General features: G+C 37.7%; 1 protein-coding gene across 1 annotated transcript; it reads left to right on the top strand.

The window, feature by feature from the left end:
- Positions 1–26481, top strand: LOC132037265 (CBS domain-containing protein CBSCBSPB3). Its single transcript, XM_059427760.1, has 14 exons — positions 1–449; positions 8426–8594; positions 9222–9354; positions 9691–9861; positions 10629–10707; positions 10798–10911; positions 11038–11104; positions 15661–15766; positions 15864–15922; positions 23690–23796; positions 23884–24020; positions 25141–25223; positions 25335–25424; positions 25789–26481. The coding sequence occupies exons 1-14, from the start codon at positions 295–297 to the stop codon at positions 25966–25968; spliced, it is 1650 nt and encodes a 549-aa protein (XP_059283743.1). The 5' UTR covers positions 1–294; the 3' UTR covers positions 25969–26481.
- The last annotated feature ends 975 nt before the right edge of the window (positions 26482–27456 follow it).

Here is a 27456-nt window from a genome sequence, read left to right as displayed (position 1 = left end):
AAACAAGGGGTAAAGAAAACGCTACCATTGAGGTCTGCATATTACAAAATCAGTAACGCCTAGAGAGAAAAGAAGAAGAAGAGCTGGTTTGGGTTTGGGTTAGGGCATCCCAAATTTTGCCACTAAAATTTCCCAACTCCCAAGCCCTTCTGAATTCTTTCCCTATTCTAACAAATTGCAGACAAACCCAATTATCTTCTCCTTTTCCCTGGCTCTATTATTATTATTATTCAATTGTAGATGCCTTAATTGCTTACTTGGAAATATTCCCTGAAATATCAAATTGGTGGAAATATGAGTAGTCAAGTGCCTCCAGCCCCCAGGCGCAGTAGTTTGGTACAGAAGAGAAACATTTCAACTGTACAGAAGAAATCTGTGAATCAATCTGAAAATGGAGGCAGCGCCACTAACGCTACTAGCCACAGCAAACCCTCTTCTCCACCTCACTCGTAAGCCACATATATCTCTCTCTTTTCTATGTTTTATGTAACTTTAGCTTTTCTTCTTTTTGTCTTTCTTGGTTTTCTCTGATTTTCCCATACCTACAATTTTCGCATATTCTGAAAGTCAACCCTTTCCCTTTCATATCAATCAGATACAGAATAGTGTATAGAGTTGAAAGGATAGTGGGGAAGTCATTTGCTTTTCCATTCAGATTTCACTGTTTCTTCCCCGGAAGGGGAGCCTTGGCGTAACCGGTAAAATTGCTGCCAAGGTTCACAAGTTCGAGCCGTGGAAACAGTCTATTGCAGAACTGCAGGGTAAGGCTACATATAATAGACCCTTATGGTCCGGTCCTTCCCGGACCCCACGCATAGCGTGAGGTTATGCACCGGGCTGCGTCCTCTTTTTCCCCAGAAGGACATGATCACTTTTTTTTCATCAGAAATTTGAAATAATAGTTTTTGGTAATACAAAATTGGTTCCGCTTCTCTACATGGATGGAATGATATGGTCAACATCCTGATAGAGCAGTGAACCGTAGTAAATGTTCTTGTTTCAAAAACAGATCAGTGGTGTAGAGTTATAAAGTGAGTTGTTGAAGTCAAACCTTCTTTACGCTGCACCTTATCATCAGTCTTTCTACTTTTTTTCCAATGATGTGTTTATGGTTTGGTTTTCATAAACCAAAATCAAACCAATTATGTCGGTTTATTTAATATACAAACCAAACCAAATATAGCCATTTTTTTTGTTTCGATTTTGTCTGTCTTTCTTTTCACATGTAATACAAATAATTTCATTCACTCTACTAGAGCTAAAGACACAATTTCTCACACGGCAGTATAAGTTTAGTAAGAATCGAACAATTTGATTAACCTATTATCTATTGAAACACCTATATGTGAGAAATTTCACTCTAAGACATGACAATTATTCACTTTCACACGTCAAACAACAATCTTACATCTGTATATGTTGTCAAACTTATCTAACCTAATGATTAAAGCAATAAATATGTCACTTCTAAGTAACTTCAATATAGAAGAACAAAAAAAGGCAAAAAACTTAGTGAATATGCTTATACAACCATTTTAGGTTGAAAGTATATACAATATCTTTATAAACATAAATATTTATGGTCATATAATTTTATAAATTAATACATTTATTGTTGGTTTGGTTTGTTTTTTTTCTTCAATATTGAACTAAGCTAAATATTGCCGGTTTTTTAAAATAAAACCCAAACCAAACCAAGTCACAGAATAATCTTTTGCGTCTGTTTGGTTTAGATGAAGTCGATGTTGTAATCTTTTTTCCTTAAGTAGTTTCATCAAATTTAACATTTTGGGCTTGCGCAAATGCTTACAATTGCTCCAAAAGGCAAAGGGAGGATTTGTAGGAGATGGAAAAATACAAAGTCAACTGCATTCCTATGTCTTGGTCCAAAATTGTAATGCATATGGACATACATCAGAGTGGTGTCAATAAAAGATAGAGTAGTCAAAAGTGAACAACGCAAAAATGCTCTAAAGTTTGGTGGAGCTTTAACACAGTGCATTTGAAGCATGGGCTTCAGCAAAGAAAGCATTGGGCTTCAGCAAAGAAAGCATCAATGAAGAAAAAATAGAAAAATGTAAACAATGCTAGAAATGTAACTATAAACACAAATAATAATTAGTCGTACAAAAGAATGAAAAACTCTAATTTGCTATACATACGTGGTTGTACCAGTAAAGTTTAGACCCTATGAGTGAAGGTGCACATGCCTTACACCTTGACGTCGACACTAAAGCGTCAATCAATCAAGGCAAAGTGCAAAACCAAGGGTTAAGCGAGCCTTCAATGAGAAAAGTTTGTAATAATTATTTTAGTGATAGGCAAGAGTCTTGGATGGGGAGGGAGTATGCGGGCAAGATTACTGAATTTATCAAGAAAGGTATTGTTCATGAGCAAGATCAAAGAAAGCAGAGCTATGCTCAAGTAGTTCCGGTTAAAGGATGGCACGGTGACAATATTAAGATTTTGGATGGAGAAGTGTTATGGATGGTGCAAGTTTAATGGCTAGTAACCCTCTCTCCTTAGCATTATTTATATGCAGTGTTGCAATTGATTATTTTATCCTTCTTCCTCTCCTCTTCTTGCATCATCTTTTTATTTTTAAAAAATAATTATTGTTCTTAATTGACAAAAGCTCTATGAAGGCTGGAGTGGATTATCTATTCATGCTTGATTGGACATTTTGGAGTGACAACACCATTATTCTTAGTTGTTTAGAGGTTCAACAATGGGTTGAAAAGACTTGAAAAATGCGGCATGGGTAAAATCAAAGCAGCTAAATGGAATTCACTTCATATTCGGGTTCCTTTCGAGAAATGAAGTAGAGGATTAAAAGAGGGGGTTGATTGCTTATCAAACTCATGTTGAACCTGGAGTGGTAGTCATCAGTCACTACTTATTGAAATGGAGACCTACTTATTTTGGATTTTAATTGTTCAATTTTCCAATACATTTGCGGTGGAAGAATATCTTCAAATAGATGGGAGATAGAATTGGTGGTTATGCACCTGGTGGTGGGATTATACTGGGAATGTTGTTGTTGCAGATCGAAGATGACACATGGTATAGAACACGCAAGAGATGGGCTAATATGTTCATTTTTTCGATGTTAAGTTTTTAATGATTGTGAAACTCTTGGTGGATGACCTTCTCTTCATACTTTCGGTCTTATTGGAATCAATGTCAAAGTCTATCAGAGTTTGGGAGTAGTTGGCCAAAAAATGCAAGATGAAAAGCAACTACATATGGGAAATGGTATTCTGGCGTCGCATATTTCTGATACATCTTCATCACTTGGAATGCGCACGCGTACAAGGCAGGTGTCAAGGGCACAACTTAATTCAAAATTAAAAATCTTCGATGGGCTAGTGGTGGTAAAGGACACAGTTAGAAATGCTCATGGGCTTGGCTTAGTTATTAACCAAAAGGGATCTACAGGGGGCCCATATTCAGTTGAAATTAGAGCGATCAACAAATGGACCTCTTAAAAGAAAGATATCTTTAAGTTGAAAAGCTTGGACCCTACTTGAAGGCCCAAGGCCATTTTATGTAATTCGAGCTCATCTAGTGATCCTTTTGTCGTAGAGATCGAAGCCAACCAATACTTTAGACGAGAAATTTGTTCGAACAATCCCAAACACAAGTCTATGTCCAAGCTAGGGAAGACCGAAGAGCTTTATTCTTTAGAGCTGGTTAATGCTGACGAGTAAAAGTGGATAAGGAGAAACACATTAAGAATGCACAAACACTTGGTGTAATTACTAAAGCTCGAAGATGTTGAATCTATTGCTGCGAATTGATGAACGAGAAAGTTCTCAAAGCTGGGACCTCTAATAGTCCGTCCGAGCGAATGAATCAAATTGGAGCTGCTTGAATTTTGTATCAACTATGGTGAGGAGTCCTGACACAAAGGAAGAAGCAAAAGAAGCAGGAAGGTATGGTCCAATAAACATTTGCTGGAGTATGAGGCTTATATAACAAAGAGAAGGGTAGATTGGGTGAAATTGGAGGCCCAGGATAACAATGGTGAGATTTTAGTGTTTTGGGACAAAAAAGGTGGAATTGCTAAGAGAAGCCGCTGGAGTTCATTCTGCGTTTGTATCATGGGGAAAGATTACCTTAGGGTTTAATTTCATATTTACAGGTTTTATGAGCCTTGTGATAGGATGAAGAGGAGTAAACTATGAATAAAATTAGCTGAAATTAAAGGGTTTGAAGCATTATCTTGAATAGTTGGAGGTGAAAAGACTTGGCTGAAATTGAAGGTGTTGAAGCATTACCTTGGATAGTTGGAGGTGACTTCAATGTCACCAGATACTGTGAAGACGGAATTGGAAAATTTTCGGCACAGGAACTTTTTTTGGAAAAGTGTAACAGTAAATTTCTAACATCGAAACCATGTTTACGGATAGCAAACACAAAAAAAAAAAAAAAAAAAAAATCTTTCTTCTCACAGGGAGCCTATGACATCTATAATTGATTCTGCTTCATCTGCATACTTTTCCTTACACTAAAAAATGAAATGACAAACAATTCGTCTTAATCTTTTCTTATATCTTCAAAACATCTCGCATTTCTTTCTTTCCATAATGTCACCAGATACAAGATGGCATGATTATCCACCATCACTTTTGCTTAACATTGTCATCTGAGCTATTCCAGCAACCCAAACAACTCCTTTGTAGTCTTAGGCAGGCTCCACTTAAGTCTAGTCATGCTAAGAAACAGCTGCCATAGTTGATCTGCTACCACACAATGCATGGATATATGACCATTGCTTTCTGTTTTAGCCTGGTACAGGTGGCATCTAGAGCACATAAGAATGTCCTTTCAACTTCTCCTGAGCGAGACAAGCTTGTTTGGCCAGCAACCAGGTGAAACAAGCCACTTTGAGAGGAATTTTAGTCTTCCAAATCTGCTTACTACGCCACCAGCTATCTTGACTTCCATCTTTTGAGAGAATTAAATTGGCAGACTTAACTGTAAACAACTTGTTATTCTTGCCTTTCCAGGGCAATGAATCCTCATTATTAGCGGTCCCTTGAAACATCTCCAGTTGTTTGAAGAATTCAGCAGCTGTCTCTATTCCCAATCTTTCAACCATCTTCTGAAATATAGGTTCCAACCTTGTTGGCCCCAAGCTTCTTCTGCTGTGATTGTTGGGATGGATGTCAAATTAAACAAATTTGGGAATTGATCTTTTAATGGACCAAGGCCCAACGAGTTGTCAACCCAAAATGATCTTCTGCCATTGCCAATATTATCAAGAAAAATTGGCCACTGTTGTCTGATGGATTTCCATATGCTCACACCAAAAGATGTCTTCACTGGTTTAGTACACCAATGGCCCTCTTGCCCATACTTCAAATTAATTTACCTGCTGTAATTAGTTTGAAGAACAGATGCATGTCTTTACTGGTTTTTTTGGTGCAGCATGGCAATAGCTAATGATACAGAAGCCATGGTTGACTTTTTGAGTTCATTACACAACTTGCAATGAGGCTTTCCTTTGTAAATTCCTGCCAGTAGTTTTGCTGCTTTTCAATACAATACTCTTTACCAATAAAAGAAATTTTACCTACCTCCACAAAGCCTGTTCGTTACAATTGTATCTTCGTAGCCATTTCATTAAGGAGTTTATTATGCACTCCATGTTCCTTATACCAAGACCACCCACTCTCGCTAATCGTTAAAGACATCTGGTTAACCAGATGAAAGTATCTGGTTTCCTTATTACCTTGCCGGATAAAATTTCTTCTTAAAGCATCAATTTTGTTCTCTACCTTGTCTGGCAAAGGAAAAAGGAACATCACATAAGTAGGGAGAGCATCTGATACACTGTTTCCAAGAACCAGCCTGTCACCCTAAAGAAAGTTATTGACTTTTCCACCTTGCCAATCTCTTCTCAGCCCTTTCAATCACCCCTCGCCATATATTCATAGCCTTGTTTTTGACCCAAGAGCAAGCCCTAAATAAGTTGTGGGGAGACAACCAACTTCACAACCCAAAATTTGAATTTCTAGAACTTCATTAATTGGAAATATCAAACTTTTCCTCCAGTTTATGTGTATCTAGAGATAGCCTCAAGAACTGTGAGAATAAGTCTTAGATACCTTGGTCCATGCTTGCATCACAGAGCACTATAGTATCATAGAGATGTGAGATTTCCATATCATGGCCTTCCCCATTATTCACCCTAAATCCCTTCACCCAACCATTATAGTTTGCAATTTTCAGCATGTTCTATAACCATTAAAAGGGTAGCCCAATGCACAAAGCATCCCGCGTTAGCAGGATTCCGGGAAGGGCCGCACCCTAAGGGGTGTGATGTAGACAGCCTATCCTATACATCAGCCTATCCTAATGCAAGTATTAGTGGCCCCTTTGTGAGGAGAATGAACCTTCCGGTGACCCATTTATAAAAATAGAGAACTTGACAGTGATGATGCAAAAGAATATCCAGTTCAACCACTTCGATCCAAAGCCCATGTCTTTTAGCACCTTCATTATAAAGGCCTAATTCACATGATCGTAAGCTTTTTCAATGTCTAGCTTGCATAGAATCCCAGACAAGTGACTTTTCAGTCTAGTATCCACAACGTCATTTGCTGTTAAGGCAGTATCCATTATTTGTCTCCTCCTAATAAATGCCATTTGTTGCTTCTCCTCAACTTTCTTAAGCCTTTTGGTCAGCATCTTTGAAAGGATCTCGTACGCACTGCCCTCCAGGCTAATAGGTGTAAAATCTTTTAGATATCTAGCACTATTCATTCTTGGTTTTAAAGCCGCATAAGTTCATCAAAACTTTTCTTGATACTCTTGAGAGTGGAAGTTCTGCACTGCTTTCTTAATATCTTCCTTGAGAAAATTCTAGCACACTTGATAATAACACATTGTATAGCCATCTGGACCTGGAGCTTTGTCCACAGCACAAAGCTTGATGCTGTCCAAAACTTTCTGTTCTTCAAACTCCTAAGCCAAATCTCCTCCTCAGTTGAGATACTTGGACAATTACTAAAATTAAAGCCCGGCCTCTAGAATTCGGTTTCAGAATACAAATTCTGGTAAATGCAGGGATTCGCCCTTTAGTAGTATGAATATCTGGTTCAGTCACCTGTTCCCCGTTAATTTCCAGCATATCTATATAGTCGACTCTGTTGCGTGCACTTGCCATCCTTTGGAAAATTTTTGTGTTCCTGTCCCCCTGTTTTAGCCATATAGCTAAGGGTCTCTGCTGCCAAGCTATCTCTTCATACTTTGCCACCTCTTCTAATTCCATTTCCAGATGTGCTTTTTCCAGTACTTCATCATCTGCGAAGATTCCTTGGTCCCGTAGCCTATCCGGGTCTGCAAGTTAATTTATAATAGATGTCTTCCTCTTTTCAAGGCTCCCATAATTTTCTGCACTCCATTCCTTTAGTTTTACCTTAAACTTGGAGGCTAAAACATTATCTGGTCTACCATTTGCCACAAAGAGATCACCAGCTCTTAATGTTTTCTGTGAAACCTTCAACCTCAAGCCACCAGTTCTCGAATTTAAATTACAAATTAGGAATTTCCCATTCACCACATTGTAGCATGACTGGATTATGATCTGATGAAAATCTTTGTAGCAAAGATTGACGAATTCTACTAAATTGTACGTCCCATTCCGTTGAGAACAAGAATCTAACTATTTTTGAAACTGCCTCCTGATTGAGCCCACACACACAGACAAATAATTGTGGAAGATGACCATGGAGAATGATCTAGGAATGTAAAGCTCCTCAGCATGCAATAGGTGTGCCTTTGTAGCAGTTCTCTGGAGAGCAGCAATGCCAATAATATATTTTTACATTGTAGCTATGCCTCGCAAATCTGGTCTCTATTTGTAAACCTATTTGGAATTTGGAGTAAATTGGGTAATTCCATTGGATGCAAGGAAGCTAGTAACATGTTAGCAAGAGCAGAAGGTTGACAGCAGGTGCAAAAAGACTTGGAAGACTACAGATGTACATCATTTGAAATATGTGGCTCGAAAGAAACATGAGATGCTTTGAATGAAGGGCAGAGCATATTTCTTTGTAAAGCTTAAACATTTACATATTTTATACTCTTTGATGTAACTGCAGCATTTTAGATAGCATAACACAGTTTTGGATCTTTTTGACTCTCTGAGTCAATAACGAAACGGTAAATTCTGATCTTTTTTCCTTTCTCTAGTACCTTCTTGGTACTGTTTTAACAATATTACCTTTGCCTTTAGAAAAAGTTCCACCAAATATGGAAGAGAACTTTTGGTAACAAAATCAGTTGTTTGGCCTGTCTGAAGGAGGGAATGATATAATTAATATAACATTAGGGTGTGTCTGCACTTTTATGATAATGTTTATGCATGGTGGTGGTTACATTTTATGCTTCTGAATGCTCACATGTGTGCTTTTAGGTCTGTTGCTGGGGAGAGAACAGTGAAGAAGCTGAGGTTATCGAAGGCACTGACAATTCCAGAGGGGACCACCGTGTCTGAGGCATGTCGGCGGATGGCAGCAAGACGAATTGATGCTGTTCTATTGACTGACACAAATGCCTTACTCTCTGGCATAGTAACTGACAAGGTCTTTGGTCATGTTCTTGCGCTCTTTTTTTAATTTTTTTTTTTTAATTTTATTTCTTTCGTGCATGCGTTCACATGTTTGGTGTACTGCTTTTTGTAAAATGTTTTTTAAATTCTAGGGTTTATGTATCTCTGAAGAACTTAACACTAAAATGGTCGGTTCAAGAAGAATGAAAATATCCATTCTATTGATTAGGGAGTGTTGTATAATCAACATTCAATGAACTTGATAGTGTTCAACGAGACCAAACAAATAGATAAGTAGACCAGGAGACTGTTATTGCTGTTTTTCCATTTATTTATTTATTTATTTATTTATTTTTAGTATTTTCTTCTAGATATGGTAAACCCACCACCTCTCCTCCCCACATCCACAACCCAAGAGCTCGATAGTGTCTTTTTTCCCAATTTCCCTTGGTGACAAGAACCCCCAACTTCTCAACAAGGCTATTCCTCCCTTATCTATGAGTAGACGAGGGAGTTGTTAGGATAAAATGAAGGAAAGTGACAACTAATAGGGAAGTTACATTTATAAAAGTAAAACTGAAGACACTTACAGCAGCATTGGAAATTAGTTGTTTCTCGCTTTCTTGTCTTATTAATTTTTTAAATTCGGATTTCTGTGTAGGATATTGCAACTAGGGTTATAGCTGAGGAGTTGAGGCCTGACCAGACAATTATTTCGAAGGTCATGACCAGGAACCCCATTTTTGTGACTGCAGATTCATTGGCTATTGAAGCCCTTCAGAAGATGGTGCAAGGTGTCTTTGACATGTTATATTCTAATTTTCTTCCCCCCCCCCCAAAACACACACACATAAAAAATGAACGGAAATCACAACAAATGTTCATACACCTAGGCCTAGTTCCATCGAGGAGTTATTTTAGAATTAATTTAGCGGGATTAGTGATCAATAAAATTGTGAAGTAGCAGTTGGAACTGGCACGGGCGTACTGCTTTAATTTACGAAATTGGAAGCTGTTTGTTAATGGACTTCTCTTGTACTTGAGATACATGTTGCTAGAGCATTAATCTGGTAAAAGACTTTTTTCTTTATTTTGATTTTTATATCGTCTTGTTTTGCTCATTTTAACAGGTAAATTCCGCCATCTTCCTGTTGTGGAAAATGGTGAAGTTATAGCATTGCTGGATATTACAAAATGCCTTTTTGATGCTATATCAAGGATGGAAAAGGCTGCAGAACAGGGAAGTGCAATTGCTGTGGCTGTTGAAGGGGTCGAACGACAGTGGGGGAACAACTTCTCGGGTTAGTAGTGCTCCATGTGACAATACTGCTTCGTTAAAGTGTTAGTTGCTGGATCATGTACCAAAAGTTAATATTATGTGTTGTCTCTAAACGCCTCTATTGATTTTTCCTATGTACAAGTACAACAATAATCTTTTCAACTCTTCCCTGTGGTATGTCAGCTCTGACCAGACTCTACTAGATGAAAGCAAGATTTGAGAGCTATCAAATAGATTATCTCCTCTGTTCAGATTTATTATTTATTGCAGGGAGTTGGTAACTAGTAGATAGCAAGGGATACTTAAGTGAGCGCAATTCAGGAACATACTGTTTATATTAACTTTTTTTTTTTTTTTTTTTTTTATGTTAATTTTTTTATTATTAGAGTGGCCTAGAGATTGCCACTACATTTGAAGTGGTATTTGGTAGAGAGTTATGATGATACATCTCTTAACTTCAGGTCTGTGACCAAATGCTATATCAATGTTTGTGATATGCTTTTCGTGACTTTTTTGGCCTTACAAAGGCCATTACCAGTGAATGGAGATGTGGAGTTGAGTGTGTATGACTTTGAAACAAAGTTGATGAGTAGGTAGACATGGATCCAAGTTTGCTTGGCTAACATGTACAAGCAATATAAGCTGTCTACACTTGATGCTTGGTCAATATGCATTCCTCTCAATTTGTTGCTTACATCAGATTGTTCCTGATTAGTTTGAGCTCGTAATAAACTTATACATCCGAAGTATGGTAATCCGCCGCCTTATGCTTTCTGCACTCTGTTTCAGCTCCATCTGCATTTATAGAAACACTGCGGGAGCGGATGTTCAAGCCCTCTTTGTCAGCCATTGTTTCTGAAAATACCAAGTATAGCTTAACTTTCCTGTCACCTCTTAAATTTAAGAATGTGTGCAGATTGACTTTTACCGCCTGATTTGAATCCTGTTATGTCATCAGGGTTGCAATAGTATGCCCCTCAGATCCTGTGTATGTTGCTGCTAAGAAGATGCGAGAGTTACGGGTCAACTCGGCTGTTATCACTGTTGGAAACAAAATTCAGGGGATATTGACGTATTTACTTTTCCTCAACAAGCTGGAATTCTATGTACATCTACTAATGTTATTATCTTTTCATGCCAAACACTTGGCAATTATGTAGTGCATGTCTAATAGATGTCTGCTGGTATTGTGATGCAGCTCAAAAGATATTCTTATGCGTGTTGTAGCACAAAATCTATCCCCTGAGCTGACACTGGTCGAGAAGGTTTTGTTTCTCCTTATCTCTAGCTGTCTTAATTCCAATGAGAGTTCCAAACATTTTCTGTTACTTCAGTGTTTTTAACAGCAAAAAGTGCAAAAAAGTGACAAAATCCATGTGGTTTAAAATCAAAAGTGAGAAGTGAAGCACACACTTATTACCGAAAGTTAAATACTGACTGTAAATAGATTAAAGTACTCATAGTAATCAAGTGCAATTAAAGTTACTTGTCTTAGTATTGAATATATAATAATGATGATATTATCAGAATAAAGTTTCAATGAAAACCATAAAAGACAACTTCAATCACAAAAATTAGATTTCCATCTCCTATTAATCAACCTGAAATATAATTAATTTGCAACATTACATTTCAACTTTGATTACATTAGTGTTATACTAGGAAAGTAGAAGAGAGAAGCCAACAAGAAGTTAAAGATAGAAGTAGCAGAATAAGAGGACTTGCATACTAGAAGAAAAAAAGGAAAGAGTCATTTGATTGAGAAGAAAAAGGTGAATCAAAAGAAGTTGAGAAATAGAAGTAGTTTTAGAACAAGCTGTACAAAATCTTGAAGGCCAAGAATATAAGAACAACAAAGAGAACGCTAAAGCATACGTCTAGATAAGTTTTTATATTCAATAGCAAAGGTCATTTTTCCCTTCTGTTTTTTCATTTTTAAATTGAAATTCAAAGAGTCAACACATCATGTTGGGATCACTTTTCACCCCATTCTTTGAAGAGTACACTTTTATGAAGCACAAGGCTTCAACCATGAAGTGACAACCCCTTGCTTCACATTGTTTCATTGCTTTAAGCAATGAAACAATCGTTGTTATGCAAATAGTGTTCAATTTGTAGCTTGGTAAAATATCCTTAAGGATTTGCATGTGGGATTGCTCTCAATGGTGCAATTCTATTTAAGAATGGTATCACTCTATCCTTTGCATATTTTACTTGTCATCTGCTTCGGGTTTGGCTTCTATTTAGAAACCAGGGACTTGGATGCATGATAACTAATACGCTTAAGTTACACCTTTTATGTAAAGCGATCGTACTAATATAGTGACTCGCCAGATCAGATATCGAACCTGAAGGAGCTTGAGAGTTAGACTTCTAGGTATCTGTATTCTTTTTTGATAAGGTAATAATTTTATTGACAATTGGGGGAAAAAGTCCCGTATACAAGCCGTATACCAAAAAGAGAGAACCTACATCAAAACATGATTCTCAAAAAAGGAGACCCAATCTTCTATACAAACAGGGGTCCATGGGACCACGTTTATCCTCTTAAAATTGTTGTAATGTATTAAAACTACTAAATTAAGACTAATAAGAATTAATCAAACACTTGGGTGCGGAAATTTAACTAGGTTGTACTCAACTGATAAAAAAACATAGGATGCGTACCTAACCTAGATGTAAAGCTAACAAATATAATTTGTCAAGCTTTTAGTGGTTAAGGATGTTAGGGCAACAAATACTCAATTACCCACTCAATATTGAGTGGTCAAAGCCAAGTTTAACTCCTTCAAGTCAAAAGGATTGCATTAAGATCAACTGGTTAATTGCACAATTCGGGATATTCTTATCTCTAGTTCAATCCCTTTAATTAGAACTAATTGACCTCTCAATTAGTCTAATTGATTGTTAGTTAATTTACTCAATCCTAATTGTCCTTCCTCAAGTGAGAATCAAGATATTTAGGGCATAAATCAATATTTGCAGCCACTAATTTGAAATATAAGCAAGAAATTAACTAAATAACATTGAACCTAATCATATTTGAGAATAAGAGAAATGGAAGAGAAATAGTGTAAAAGGATTATTATAAATATATTTGAGAAAAGAAAAATAAAATAAAATTAAAAAAGTTATATTAGCTTGTAATTACGTAGTGTATTTACCGCCAATTCGTACCTCCCCCTTGAGAATTGAAGAGTGTGAGTCCACCTCTTCAATTACACCCAATTCCATGTTGACCAAGCAATTACTTGGCCATACGGACATGCTAAACTGTGTAATTACACCCAATTACACACAAATCCAATTCCTAGATGGCTTTCCAAACAGTCTCTCAGAGAATTTCAGCTTCAGTTCTTCTGGCAAGAGAGAAGCCGCACAATAAAGTGCGGTCTGCACTTTACTTCTTGTCAGCTTCACACTCTTCTCCCATACTGAATTAATAAACTTCTACCGGCAAGCGCGTCACTGCACAATAAAGTGCGGGCTGCACTTTTCTCCCTTCATTCATATTTTTGCTTCTTTTCTTTAGGGTCCCAAGCTCCTCAATTTACATCTCTTTGCTCCTTTTAGCTCCTTTTAGACTTTTGATACTCATCCTTTCAAAACATCACAAAAAGGATATTGATAAGTCGGAAAATTGCCAACTTATTAACCTACTTACTGAGTTGAAGCTCAGCTGCAAGAGAACAAACAACATTAATTAGTGACGCATAAGTGGTAAATATTTTGATGGATATGGATAACCTGATATTTTAAAAATAAGACAACCAAATGAAACAGTTAATAACCATAAAATATATTATGTATGTGCGCGTGTGTGTGTCACCATTTCCTTAACTTTTTCCTGATATATATGTAGACATGAGGTAGCATGTTATAGTTGTGACATACTTAAAAATCATGTTCTTTTATGCTATTTTGTTCGACAAATGAGTTTAAAAGGATGATTTTGAAATAAGCCTTCCTCTTTATAGCTGAAGCTATCTTTTAATTTTTCTGTTGCCTTCTTAAACTATTTATTTATTGATTAGTAGCTATATATGAGAGAAAACAAAGTACTCGTGAATTACAAGGAATAGCAGCATTCTTAATCCAATTTATCAGACATTATAGTTTGCTACCCAGTATCTTTTCTCCTCATCATTTCTCGATCCCTCAATCTCTTGCTCGGTCAACGTCAAAGCATCTAAATGGATAACCTCTCTTCTGCAAATTCAAACTCTATCACCCTTATGTGTTTAGTTTCCCATATGGGTGAATCCAGCCTTTCTGTTTATCTTTTACCTTTTTCTTTTCTTAGTATTTTCTAGAGGTGGCAGAATTAGCCCATAAAATCATAACCCGTCCAACCCGCCAAGTTGGGCTGATTATTGACCCGCCCATTTATTAGCTCAGACCATTTAAGCCCAACCCATTTCAGCCCATCAAAAATTTAGGCTGATAGTTAGCCCAAATTGATCCATGAGAAATCTTGTCAAAATATTTTCAAAAAGGCATTTTCTTAATTTAATATGTTACATATAGCCATAATAAAGAAAAATAATAATTTTATTAGGTACTCAAACATTATAAAAGAACAAATAAAGCAATTAAAACTTAGTAAGAATTCGGTGGGTTGGGTTTTGACTTGCTTTTTAGCCCATTTTAGCCCAAGCTGCTGACCCACCCATTTATTAACTCAGCCCACTTTGACCCACCCAAATTCAGCCCAACCCACCCGTTTGCCACCTCTAGTATTTTGATTAGAGCTTCTTTCACTCTTGTGCTCTTCAAACCTATTTTTTGAGCCGATGGTCTTTCAGAAACTGACTCTCTACCTCACAAGGTAGGGTTAACGTCTGCGCACACTCTACCCTCCTAGACCCCACTTGTGGGATCTCACTGGGTATGTTGTTGCTTCTCCAGCAGAAAGTTAACAAAATTTGATGACCAAGAAATTAACCCTCCGTGAAACAATACAGTCATGCGTTTGGTGTAAAAGTTCAGTTCTTGATACTTCAAGGTTGGTGTTTATACCGTTGAGAAGCAGAAAATACAATTTCTAAAACTGTGGTCAGAACAAATGTCGATGATTAGTAATAGAAAATTTGAGCTGATCTAGCAAAGTTCATGCGTTGGGGAAGGTTGTGTTGTGGTAGGTATGTGAAACATTAGGATAATGGTGTGCAGTTGCAGTTATGTCTCAGGTTAGAACGGGAGGGGACAAGTCCCTGACTATTGCGTTATTATTAAAGCACTGTAGGATGTATTCCATTGTTAAAATAGGTGACCTGATAGTTGAGGAAATAACATGATGTTATTTGGTACTTTTCTATATGGCTTGTTGATGCATGTTTAAACGTTAGAAGGATGCTCTGAAATCGACATGCAATTCTTTAAGTAACACTGAGCATCCTTCTCATGGAAATCCTGAGGTGCTTATTCAAGTTCATCATTGGCAGCTGAACTTATTTTTGGAAGCTCACGCAATGCTCCATCTACATGGTAGTCTTCATTGCTGGACTTCGTTGAACAGCTTATTTTCGCCTTGTACTCTTTGGACTTTGTCAAAAGTTCATTTTATTCAAAAGCTCATCTGTGATGTTCCTTCTGTCCCACTTCACACCTCGGAACACACCCTTCTTATAGAGATAAGCACGCTTTCACATCTTATTAACCTGAATAGCTGGTGAGAGGAAAGGTTCCTTTTGGTCTACGTCTTGGAGCTGATAGAATTTCAGAATATGCAGGAATATACAAATATTGTTTTTTGGTTCTCTTTAGCCATGTCTCTTATCCAAGGAAAAATGTTTTTACTGAGACCTTGTCATATTTGTAGGTAATGACCTCAAACCCTGAATACGCAACATTAGAGACAACGATACTTGAAGCTCTGCATATAATGCATGATGGGAAGTTTCTACACCTTCCTGTTCTAGATAGAGGTGAGCTTTTGCTTCTTGACATTTTCTACATTTTTCCAACTCTGACGTTAATAGTGAAAGTGGTTTCCACCGTCAAGCTTAACCTATATTTTTGCAGATGGATGTGTTGTCGCATGCATAGACGTATTGCAGATAACTCATGCAGCTATATCCGTGGTAAACTTCTAACCATTTCTTATGTTATAGGTCTGAAAAGTGATGGCATGTGAAATCCTAGTTTGAATTAGATGGCATATAGGAATGAATCTAGTCACCTCTTTTGCATGTATGATTTTGCACTATGTTGCTCTGATACGCATGTGGGCACCCGACACGGGTGCGGATCTAGAAGTCGGATTCGTCATCACCTAAACTAAATCTTAGAAATTCGGGGATACAGACAGGAGTATGGGTGTAAATATGGTTTCAGTACAACCTATGTACTGTTTTGTCTATTAATACACACAAGTTACCAGTTTCAAAAAAAAAGATAGGAGTATGGGTACGAGTGTTAAAGATATAGAGAATAAATGTATTTTATGACATATATAAGTATATATTTGACATTTTTTTTTTAGAAAGTAACAGTTGTATGTATTTGACTAGATCAGTACATAGGTTGTACTGAAAACCATATTTACATCATAGCAAAAGTCAGGAAACTAGTCCATAAAGTGAAATTCTAACAAGAACCTAGGATTTCTATTATGGACTCAGTACCATCTAGGTAGATCTGCTTGCACCAAAAACAAAAAAGCTTAATGCAATTCAGTTTGATCTTCTGTACTTCACTGCTGGTGTCTTCAAAACACCTGGCTTTGGCAATAAATGGATCAGGTGGATCAAATATTGCATCAGTACAGTGAAGTTCTCAATCATGATAAATAGCTCACCAGCAGGTTTTTTCCCTTCTAAGAGGGGTCTGAGACAGGGAGACCCTCTGTCACCTTTTCTATTCATCTTAGCTATGGAGGGGATGAATGATATGCTGAAAACTGCTAGAAGTAACGGTTGGATCAGGGGTTTTAAGGTAAATAACAGGGTTGACAATAATGTGGAAATCTCTCACCTACAATATGCAGATGATACTTTGATTTTTTGTGATGCTGAGATGGAGCAGTTGAGAATACTGAGGGTTATTTTCATCATCTTTGAGGCCATTTCTGGGCTTCACATCAATTGGGGAAAGAGTTTTATCTATCCAGTGAACAATGTGGAGCAGATTCGTGTGTTAGCTGATATACTGGGAGGGAAAGTAGGAGAATTACCCACAATATATTTGGGTATGCCTTTAGGGGCAAAAAGCAAATCAAAGGGGATATGGAGTGGAGTAATAGAGAAGTGTGAAAAAAAATTTGACAAACTGGAAGATGCAATACTTATCTTTGGGAGGGAGATTGACACTTATCAATAGTGTCTTAGATGCATTACCAACATATATGATGTCAATATTCCCAGCCCCTGCTAGTGTGATAAAGAGAATAGACACATTAAGAAATAACTTCTTTTGGCAGGGAAATAGTGATGACAAGAAATTCCATTTAGTCAAATGGGAAATTTTGCTAAGAAGCAAGAAGGAGGAAGGTCTGGGAATAAGGAATTTGAAGGCCGAAAATCAGAGTTTGATGATGAAATGGTTGTGGAGATATGCCTCAGAAGAAGAACCTTTATAGAAGGAAGTTATCAGAAAGAAATATGGGGAAGATGGTAGTTGGACCACAAATACAGTAACCACCCCATATGGTTGCAGTGTTTGGAGGTCCATCAGAAACTTGTGGCCAAAGATGTGGAATAACTCAAGGTTAAAGGTGGGAAATGGCAGGAAGATATCCTTCTGGAAGGACAATTGGATGGGACGAGGTTCCCTACAACAAAGCTTCCCAGATATCTACATTCTAAACCAACAAGAAGAAGCAACAGTAGCTGAGGCATGGTCTAATCAGGGATGGAACTTGACTTTTAGGAGAATGCTAAATGACCGGGAAATTGGGAGGATAACAGAGTTTTATAATGTCCTAAATCAGTTTAAGGGCATCACTGGAAATGCAGATGCTATGGTATGGCAAGGAAATTCCCGAGGAAATTTTAAGGTGACAGAGGCATACAGGATTCTAACCAAAGTAAACAACCAAGTGGGTTGTTGGCCATGGAAAATGATTTGGAAAGTGAAGATACCTCTGAAAGTAGCTTGCTTCTCTTGGTTGGTGGCCAAAGAAGCAGTATTGACACAGGAGAAACTGAGAAGAATGGGTTTTGATCTATGTTCTAGATGTTATTTATGTGGCGAACAATCAGAGACAGCCATCCATCTCTTTTTACATTGCAAATGGACATACCAAATCTGGAAGATCTTCATTAACCTGAGGGGACTCAGATGGGTGATGCCAGGTAATACAAAGGGGGCCCTTAGCAGTTGGGACAGAGAAGGTCTTTTGTCAAATCAGAAGGAGAGATGGAGGGCTGTCCCTGCATGTATATGGTGGACTGTATGGAAAGAGAGAAATCAGAGATGCTTTGAAGATAAACATAGTGACATACAGAAGCTGAAGTTGAATTGTTTAGCTCTCTACTATTTTTGGTGTGAGAAGGAATGTCTAATTGAAGCAGAAGATATCTTTGATGTTTTGGATAATATATAACTAGCAATATAGGAAGGCGCTTTTTGCTACAATCTGTAATAGTTTGGTTGGGGGACTATACTTTTATGGTATAGTATACCTGTGGATATAGAGAATGTTAACATTGTAAAAAAAAAAACACCTGGTGTTCCTTTCTTTCCATATTGTCCACCAAATGCAGGCTGGGACAATCCTCCATCTATCTCTGTCCATGGCTCCTACTCCTGCCTCCTCCCAGCTATAAAGTAACTGAGTAATCCTTTTTGGCATTACCCAAACAATGCCTCTTAGATTGATAAAAATCCTCCAGAGCTGGGCTGTAATCCTACAATGTAAAAATAGATGACTAACTGTCTCAACCTCTTCACCACACAAGTAGCATCTGGAACAAAGAGAGAACTTTCTTTTTTTTAGGTTTTCTTGAGTCAAAACAGCTTCTCTTGCCAACCGCCAAGTGAAACATGCAACTTTGTGAGGCACCTTCACTTTCCATATAATTTGTAAGCTGAGCTCACTTTGTAAATGCCTTAGCTGTCTTCTTGCCACCATAGTTTGTCTGCTCCTTCCCCGGTTCCTTTAAATTCTTCCAGTTTTCTGAAAAATTCTGTCAATGTATTGATTTCCCAATCATTGAAGTTTCTTCTAAACTGAATGTCCCATCCTTGAGCAGTCCAGTTCTCAGCTACCTTCTTATCTTGATGTACTGCCAGTCCATGAATGCTTGGAAAGAGTTCCTTTAGACAAGTGCTTCCCAACCATTCGTCCTCCCAGAAAGAAGTGTTTTCACCATTGATCACTTTTAACAGTGGAATGGATCCTCAAGAAAGGCCAAAGATTTCTTATAGATCTCCACAAGCTGACTCCATAAGGGGTGTTCACCTCCTTAGTCATCCAATTGTTATCTTCCCCATATTTTGTTTTAATGATTCTTCCTCAGTAAGGTTGAGGTGTTTTTGACTACCTCCACAGCCATTTGAGTCTTAAAGCTTTGCTCTGTAAATTTAAGTTCCTGATACCTAAACCACCTTGCTTCTTTCCCAGTATAACATTACACCACTTAATTAAATGGAATACCTTCGTATCTTGGTTACCCTTCCAAAGAAAGTCCCTTCTGATCTTATCAAGTCTTTGGATAACTCCCTCTGGAATGGGAAAGATGGAAATCATATAGGTTGGGAGTGCATCCAGTACAGAGTTAATGAGAGTGACTCTGCCCCCTAGTGATATGTATTGTGACTTCTACCTAGATAATTTCTTCTCACACTTTTCAATCACAGAATTCCAGATATTCATAGACTTTGATTTAGCACCTAAAGGCATTCCCAAGTAAGTAGTTGGCAATGAACCTACTTCTCCACCCAAAATCCTGGTCAAATCTTCCATATTATTCACTTCATTGATAGGATACATGTGACTCTCTCCAGTTAATATGTAAAGCAGAAATTCCTTCAAACAGTACCCGAATTGTTCTCAAAATCTTTAGTTGATCTTCATCAGCATCACAAAAAATTAAGGTGTCATCTGCATACTGTAAATGTGTGATTTCAGTGTTTGCATTTAAGTTTGAGCTAGTCGCAACCTCAAAGCCTTTGATCCAGTTGTTGGTTCTTGCCACTTTGATCATATTATTCAGGCCCTCCATGGCTAATACAAACAGAAAAGGAGATAGGGGGTCACCCTGCCTCAACCCTCTATGTGCTCTGGGGAAAAACCTTCAGGTGAACCATTGATAAGAACTGAGAACCTGACAGTTGATATATAATACTTTATCCACTTGATCCATTTTCTTCCAAAACCCATACAAGAAAGCACTTTCTGCAAAAACTCCGAGTTGACATGATCATATGCCTTTTCAATATCCAACTTGCATAAAATTCCTGGCTTGCCTTGTTTAATTCTGGAGTCCACTGCTTCATTGGCAATTAAGATGGCATCCATGATTTGCCTATCTTTAATGAAAGCCATCTTCTGTACATCCACCAGCTTGTCTATAACTCTTTTAAGCCTCTCTGTGAGCACCTTAGAGATCAGTTTATAGATACTGCCTATAAGGCTAATGGGTCTAAAGTCTCTCAACTCCTTAGCACCTGTCTTCTTTGGGATTAATGCTATGTAAGTAGCATTGAGGCTTTTCTCAAAAAATCCATTAGAGTGGAAATTCTCAAAAGTAGCCATGATATCTGGCTTCTGCACATCCCAACATTTGATAAGGAAACCCATTGTATAGCCATCAGGACCTGGAGCTTTGTCCATGGCACATATCTTTAAGCATGACAACACCTCTTGTTCTTCAAAATCCCCCTCTAGAGCTGCTTTTTCTTCTTCATTAATAGCAGGACAGTTAATTAGGTTGCATGAAGGCCTCCAATCTATAGACTCAGAGTACAAACGCTGATAGAAATCAATAATTTCTCCCTTTATTCTTGTTGGATCCTCCACTGTTTCTCCTTGTATCACAAGCTGATCAATGTTGTTGCTTCTCTTATGTGCATTGGCCACCTTATGAAAGAAACTGGTGTTCCTATCCCCTTTTTCAAGCCAAAGAGCCCTAGATCTTTGTCTCCGCGCAATTTCTTCATTTTTAAGATGCTCTTCACATTCCATCAACAAAGATGCCTTCATAACTGATTCTTCCTCTGTTAGCACTCTATTCAGCACCACAGCATCTAGTGTAGCCAATTGACTCAGAATCTGAGTCTTTTGAAATCCCAGGTTTCCTTGGCTAGTTCTGCTCCAATCTTTCAACTTGGCTTTTAAAGCTTTGAACTTACAAGCCAGAATGAAATCTGGTTTGCCTGTAAAGACAAAGGAGCTCCACCAATCCCTGATTCTTTCCACAAACCCATCAGTATTCAACCACCAGTTTTCAAATTTGAAATAGGATTTGTTGTGCTCCCACACTCCACACTGCAATTCAACTGGGAAGTGATCAGATTCCAGTCTTTGCAACAGTGACTGCTTGATATTCCTGAACTTATCATCCCATTCATGTGAGAATAGAATCCTATCAATTCTGGATGCTATTCTATAGTTATCACCCTTATACCATGTAAAACACCCTCCCTCCAACTGAGGGTCTACCAATTCCATGTCTTCTATGAAGTCTGAGAATTCCTCCATGGCAGGACTTCTTCTTCTACAATTCATTTTTTCAGAAGGAAATCTAGTAACATTGAAATCCCCAGAGACAGCCCAGGGGCCATCTATCAAACCCCTTACTGCCCCTAGTTCATCCCACACATTTTCCCTCTCTGTTCTGCAGTTTGGGGCATATACTCCAGTTATATGGCACTCAATTTGACATTTAAGATACAACAACAACAACAAGCAGCCCAGTATAGTCCCACCATGTGGGGTCTGGGGAGGGTAGAGTGTACGCAGACCTAACCCCCACCTTGAAAGGTAGGGCGGCTGTTTCCGAGAGACCCTCGGCTCAAGAGAGGAGAAGAGAGGAAGACAAGAGGAAAACAAGACAAAAGGTCGATAGGGCCAAGCATATCGAAAGCAATATGATAACACGAATACCAAAAGCGAGAAAGTCATGGTAGAACCATCCAGAAAGTAAGAAGCATTGAATACTAAAGATAAATAAAATAATCAAAGAAAAGTTACCAGTTTCAAAAAAAAAAAATAATAATAAAAAAAAAATAATCAAAGTTCAACGTCCCAACAAATAAAAGCAGCAATCAAATGCATAAACCAAAAGGCAATAGACAAGTGAGCAAAACTGCAACTACTATGGTGAAAGGGTACGCCACTTAGCCTTCTATCCTAATCTGAGTCCTCCACAACCTCCTATCTAAGGTCATGTCCTCGGTAGCCGAAACCGTGCCATATCCTGCCTAATCACTCTCCCCAATTCTTTCTTCAGCCTCCCTTTACCTCTCCTGAAACCATTCATAGCCAACCTCTCACACCTTCGCAGTGGGGCCTCCGTGCATCTCCTCTACACATGCCCGAACCATCTCACCCTCGCTTCCCGCATCTTGTCCTCCACCGATGCCACTCCCACCTTGTCTCGGATATCTTCATTCCTAATTCTATCCCTCCTAGTGTGTCCACACATCCACCGCAGCATTCGCATTTCCGCGACTTTCATCTTCTGAATGTGACATTTCTTGACTGGCCAACACTCTGCTCCGTACAATAAAGTCGGTCTAACCACCACTTTGTAGAACTTGCCTTTGACATTTAAGATATAGAGAATAAATGTATTTTAAGACATATATAAGTATATAGTTGACGTTAATTAAAGTCAGTAAACTAAAGCTAGTACAATTAAATTCCTTGAAAATACTTAATATTTTGTTCTTAAGTGTATCTCCTATAATAGCAAAGTGTTCTGGTACTTTATTGTAATTATATATATGATATAAACTCAAAATCAGACCAAATACCTAATCAACCAATACTTCTTAGCCGCAGCGTAGTCAAAGTACACAAGTTAGGCTGTCTAAATCTAGTGCAGATCCCACACCACACACACCCGAATCATGTCAGGTCGACATGGATGCGGCAAGGATTTTGAAGGATCTAAGCAACATAGATTTTGCATGACTAAATTAGTGTTTTTGAGAAATCAATTCTATTTGTAGGACTTTAAAAAATAATATTGGGGGTTGTATACGCGAAGACACTTTCCTTGGTGTATCATAGCTCTGCTTTACATTTATTGACTAGTAAACACACATTGCTTCGACTTGTTTGATTATTTTCTAATGAGTTGTGTAATCATTATTATCAGCATCATTGATTTAGTTATAACAGAGACGCCCTATCTAAGCTGCAAGTTTGAAATAGCAATCCCATCAAACACACTTGAAAGACTGCTTCAAAAGTGGCTATTCCCTTGAGAGCTCTGTCCAAGTGTTTTTGGGCTAAGATGGCACGCAGACCGTTATGCAATAATATTGAGCATCTAGATGTTCTATATTATATCGTTTCATTAGTTGGTTATCCTTAAAGTTTTAAATTTTTGTAAACCTATTGTGGTTATAGAGGTTATATTTTCTGCTCTAGGCTTCTATTTTATAATGTATCAACTTGATGGAGGGCTCAATTTTGAAGTGTGGGGAGAAGGCCCACGTGCTGTATTCTTGGAGAAGGCACACTTGCTGTATTCTTTCCAATGTTTCTAAATATCTAGTTTTCGTTTCTGAAAGACGAGTAATTCAAAGTCTAGATTGACATGAAAATTGGTCAAACGCTCAAATAAAGCCTCAGTACGCGAATTGGGACTTGTATCTAAAGGAGGAGCATATCATAATTTTTTGAGGAAGGAGTGCAATACTGAGTATGTTGTCTCACATTTGCTTTTTTTATAAAGGTGGAGAACAGCTCGGGTGCTGTCAATGATGTGGCCAATACTGTGATGCAGAAGTTTTGGGATTCGGCACTTAACCTGGAGCCACCAGATGATTATGATACGCTCAGGTACTTATGCTTCCTAGGTTGCTGCTTTCATGACCTGTGCATAATAAAGCTAACAGTGCAAGCTTTGTTCTTTTCCTTATCATACAGTGAGATGTCTATGTCTCAATTGATGATGTCAGAAGGGACAGAAGCTGGAAAATCTGGATATCCATCTTTGGGTCTTGGAAATACATTTGCTTTCAAATTTGACGACCTTAAAGGTCGTGTCCACAGATTTAATTATGGTGAGTGCTGCAGACTTCATTACATTGTGCAGTAGAGCATTATTCAACCTTCTGTATCATTGAAATTACTTGATTTTCGTTCACAAGAAGATATACTCCTTCCATTTAGATTTGTGTTGTACCTTACTTTTTAGTTTGTTTAAAAATAAATGCCACTTTTCTGTACAGAGTAAATCTTAAATTCCAACATTCCCATTTTACCCATAATGACGCTTCCCGACAGGAATGATATGACATGTTTAAGAACACAAGATTCATAGAGTATTCTTTGCTATGTTATACACACTTTTAGTTTGGAATCATAAGATTCAAAAGTTCTCTTACATTCTTAAATTTTGTGGTTAGTCAAACTAAGGTACATAAGATGAAACATAGGAGTAGTTTGTTTGTTTCTACTTGTGATGGTTTCATTATGGTGAATGTATGTTTTTGTTGTGAAGAACTGCTTTTTGCAATAGATAATATGTTCACCTCTAGAAATGAGTTGCTATGAAACTCATTTAGATATCTTCGAGTAGCTGTATTTAGTGATATTAAGTTTTCATTTTATCATGAGAGTATTCTCCCTTGCCATTGGAGAATGTAGCTTATGCTTCATTGCAGGAGTCTAAAAGTGGAGGATTTCTAAGGTTTCATGTTTTGTGAAGTTTGTATTAAAAGACTATAGAGTCTGACTAAGCCTTGTGTGCGAGCTGAAGAAACTGGAACTTAAATTAAAGCGCTGTAAATTTTGGTTGAACAGGACAGATTTCCTTGAATAAGGTTAAAATGTCTGATTGAAGAAAAGGTTTTATGCTGGTAATGGTGCATATTATACATGCTTTTAAAAAGCTAATATTAGCAACTTGAAAACCTAAATGAGTTTGTCTCTATGTTATTGACTGTTTTTGTCCGTCAGTAGTCTTCTCATGGTTGTGCTTTTACAACTACACTGCAGGATTCAAGGTGGATTGTTTTCTGAAACTTTACTATCCAGTAAAATAAATTTAGTTATAAGAAGCAACACCAAAGCTTTTACTACATAGGAATTCCCCCTTAAAACTTAAAGAGGTTCTATTCATGCACTAGTTTAACTTAATTCTTAGAGAATGCATCTCACCCTCTGCTTCTTCTTTCTCAGGCTCAGAGAGCTTACTGGAGCTTGTTACTGCAGTTATGCAAAGGTTAGGTGCAGTAGATGAACAAAATCGTCCTCAACTTTTGGTAGGTGCTAAAGAAATATCTGGTGTTGCCTTGATGAATTTTGTTTTCTGTTTTTTCATGTAGTGTGTATATGAGGAGATGAAGGTGATATGAAACTTTCTGTTTTTGTAGTATGAAGATGATGAAGGCGATAAAGTTCTGCTGACATCTGATAGTGATCTTGTTGGTGCAGTTAACCACGCCAGATCACTGGGACTAAAGGTATGCTGATGCTCCTCGTTTATGTCTTTTCCTAGTGCATCGACTTCTAAACATTTTAAGTTATGGTTGTCAAATTTGAGGAAGATCCTGTGTCACGAGCAATTGCATCCCTTTGATAATGAATGAATTTGTGATCATAATGCACGAGGGAGTTTGGTCATTAGTCGGATAAGGCAGAGAAGCACCAACTTGTATGTACTGACAAGTACCTTTTGATATTTCTGGAAAAAATTGTTTCCCTTAAGCATCAAACTTCTGATTATGACCAAAATTCCGTCACGCATCTGTTTCAGTCAGTGTTTCTATACAGGCTCAATCGACAGTTTTGTCGTTAAGTTTCATGACTGCTACATTTCTTTTTCAGGTCTTAAGGTTGCATCTAGACTACTCTGATGTAAACCAAGAAAAACCAGTGCAACAATTGAGTACTACCTCTGAAGAGAAGGAAGGATGGGGTTCACTGCGCTTGGGGATTTTTGCAGGAGCTGTTGTGCTAACAAGTGTTGGTGTACTGGCCTACTTGAAGCGTACCAATACATGCTAAAACCAACTTTTAAGGATTCTGCTAAAAAGGCGATTGGTTCCATTGACTGATGTGTGAAGTTCCCAAATTTTGCTGCACATATTTTGGTGGCCTCACTTTTGTTATAGGTAGAGAAAGGCAGTGTTTGAGGTGATGGACAGTGTCCAAACATGCTCATATAACAGTAGCTATAAAGGATGAATCCGTCTTTTCTCCCACTCCCTAATGCCAACTGGTTGACAAGAAAAGGAGACCGGGGGGGGGGGGGGGGAGCAAAGGGAAAGAAAGGAGAGTTCATGAGTCTAAGTAGCAGCTGTATCTCGTTGATGCGAGTTATATACGTGTTATTTGTTGGTCAATTAGTGTTGTAAATTTGAACCCATAAGTTTTTCCATGACCTGTAAGTCCTTCCGAAGTTTGCGGGGATGCATCATAAGTTAAGTACTGTAAAGCATTAGTAAATAACAACAGCATATGTTTCTTGGTGCTCATCCTTTTTCTAATACTTTTTAAATAAATAGGAATTTGCCTTCAGCTTAGCAACTACAATTCTGGTATGTAGAATTCAGCCATGGTTTAAATACTCAGTAGCAATAAAAAAAGCAAAGATAAGAGTTGGGGAAACTATCAAATTGTTTGCGCCTCATTATATTCCACCAAGAAGCCATATCAATCTGCTATCTACCGATAAAATGCAAGAGCTGCGCTGATTGTGTAACAAAAACTATATGCAAGTGAGGGTCGTAGAAAACTGAGATTGCTTGCGTTTGGTATGTCCATATTTCGTAAGTTGTGCCTTCAGAGATTTCGGACGTTTAAGACAATTAGTGGTTGGAAGCCGTTGCAAAGCAAAGCTATAGAAGTTCGTCTAGAGGAAAGTTATAGCAAGATGACTGCTATGATAAAGCAGATGAAGTGCTTCAGTCACAAATGTAATGGAATTCAAAAATGAAAAAGATTAATTTTGTTATATGACATGGGAAATCAAACTTGCCAAAAGACATCCAGTCTGGTCCGGAAGATTAAATGTCTTGGGTAAACTTAAGGAGACAACTCGTCAGCGCTTGAAAACTACAACAGGATTCAAATTTTAGTGTTTTAATATGGGTAAATCCTTTAGCTGATTTGAATTCTCGAATGGCTAGTAGAAAACTTAACTACGCGTTACTTTGAATGTTGATATATAATTTTTGTCCCAAAAATAAGCTTCTTTTGTTTTTATATACACTTAGAATTGACAATTTTACCGTTCCACTCTCGCTTCTCCAACTCTTCATCTGCAACTTCTTACCAATTTTCCTACTACACATCTAGTCATTAACTCAATCTCTCAATTGCGCAAGATTAATAATTGAAGAACTATCCAAGAGCATCAAATAGATTACTCTGTTGCAAGTGAATTTCACCAATAGCACCAAGTTTTTTTAATTTTGGAAGCCTGAAGTTCTTGTTTGTGGTGAAAATTCGAAGTCACATCAATCCTTTCAATTAGAAATGATACATCTAGTC

The sequence above is a fragment of the Lycium ferocissimum genome, chromosome 11, assembly GCF_029784015.1.
Source record: "Lycium ferocissimum isolate CSIRO_LF1 chromosome 11, AGI_CSIRO_Lferr_CH_V1, whole genome shotgun sequence".
Classification (NCBI taxonomy): Eukaryota; Viridiplantae; Streptophyta; class Magnoliopsida; order Solanales; family Solanaceae; genus Lycium; species Lycium ferocissimum.
The sequence above is the reverse complement of the archived record's forward strand: the minus strand, read 5'-3'. Positions and strand labels throughout refer to the sequence as shown.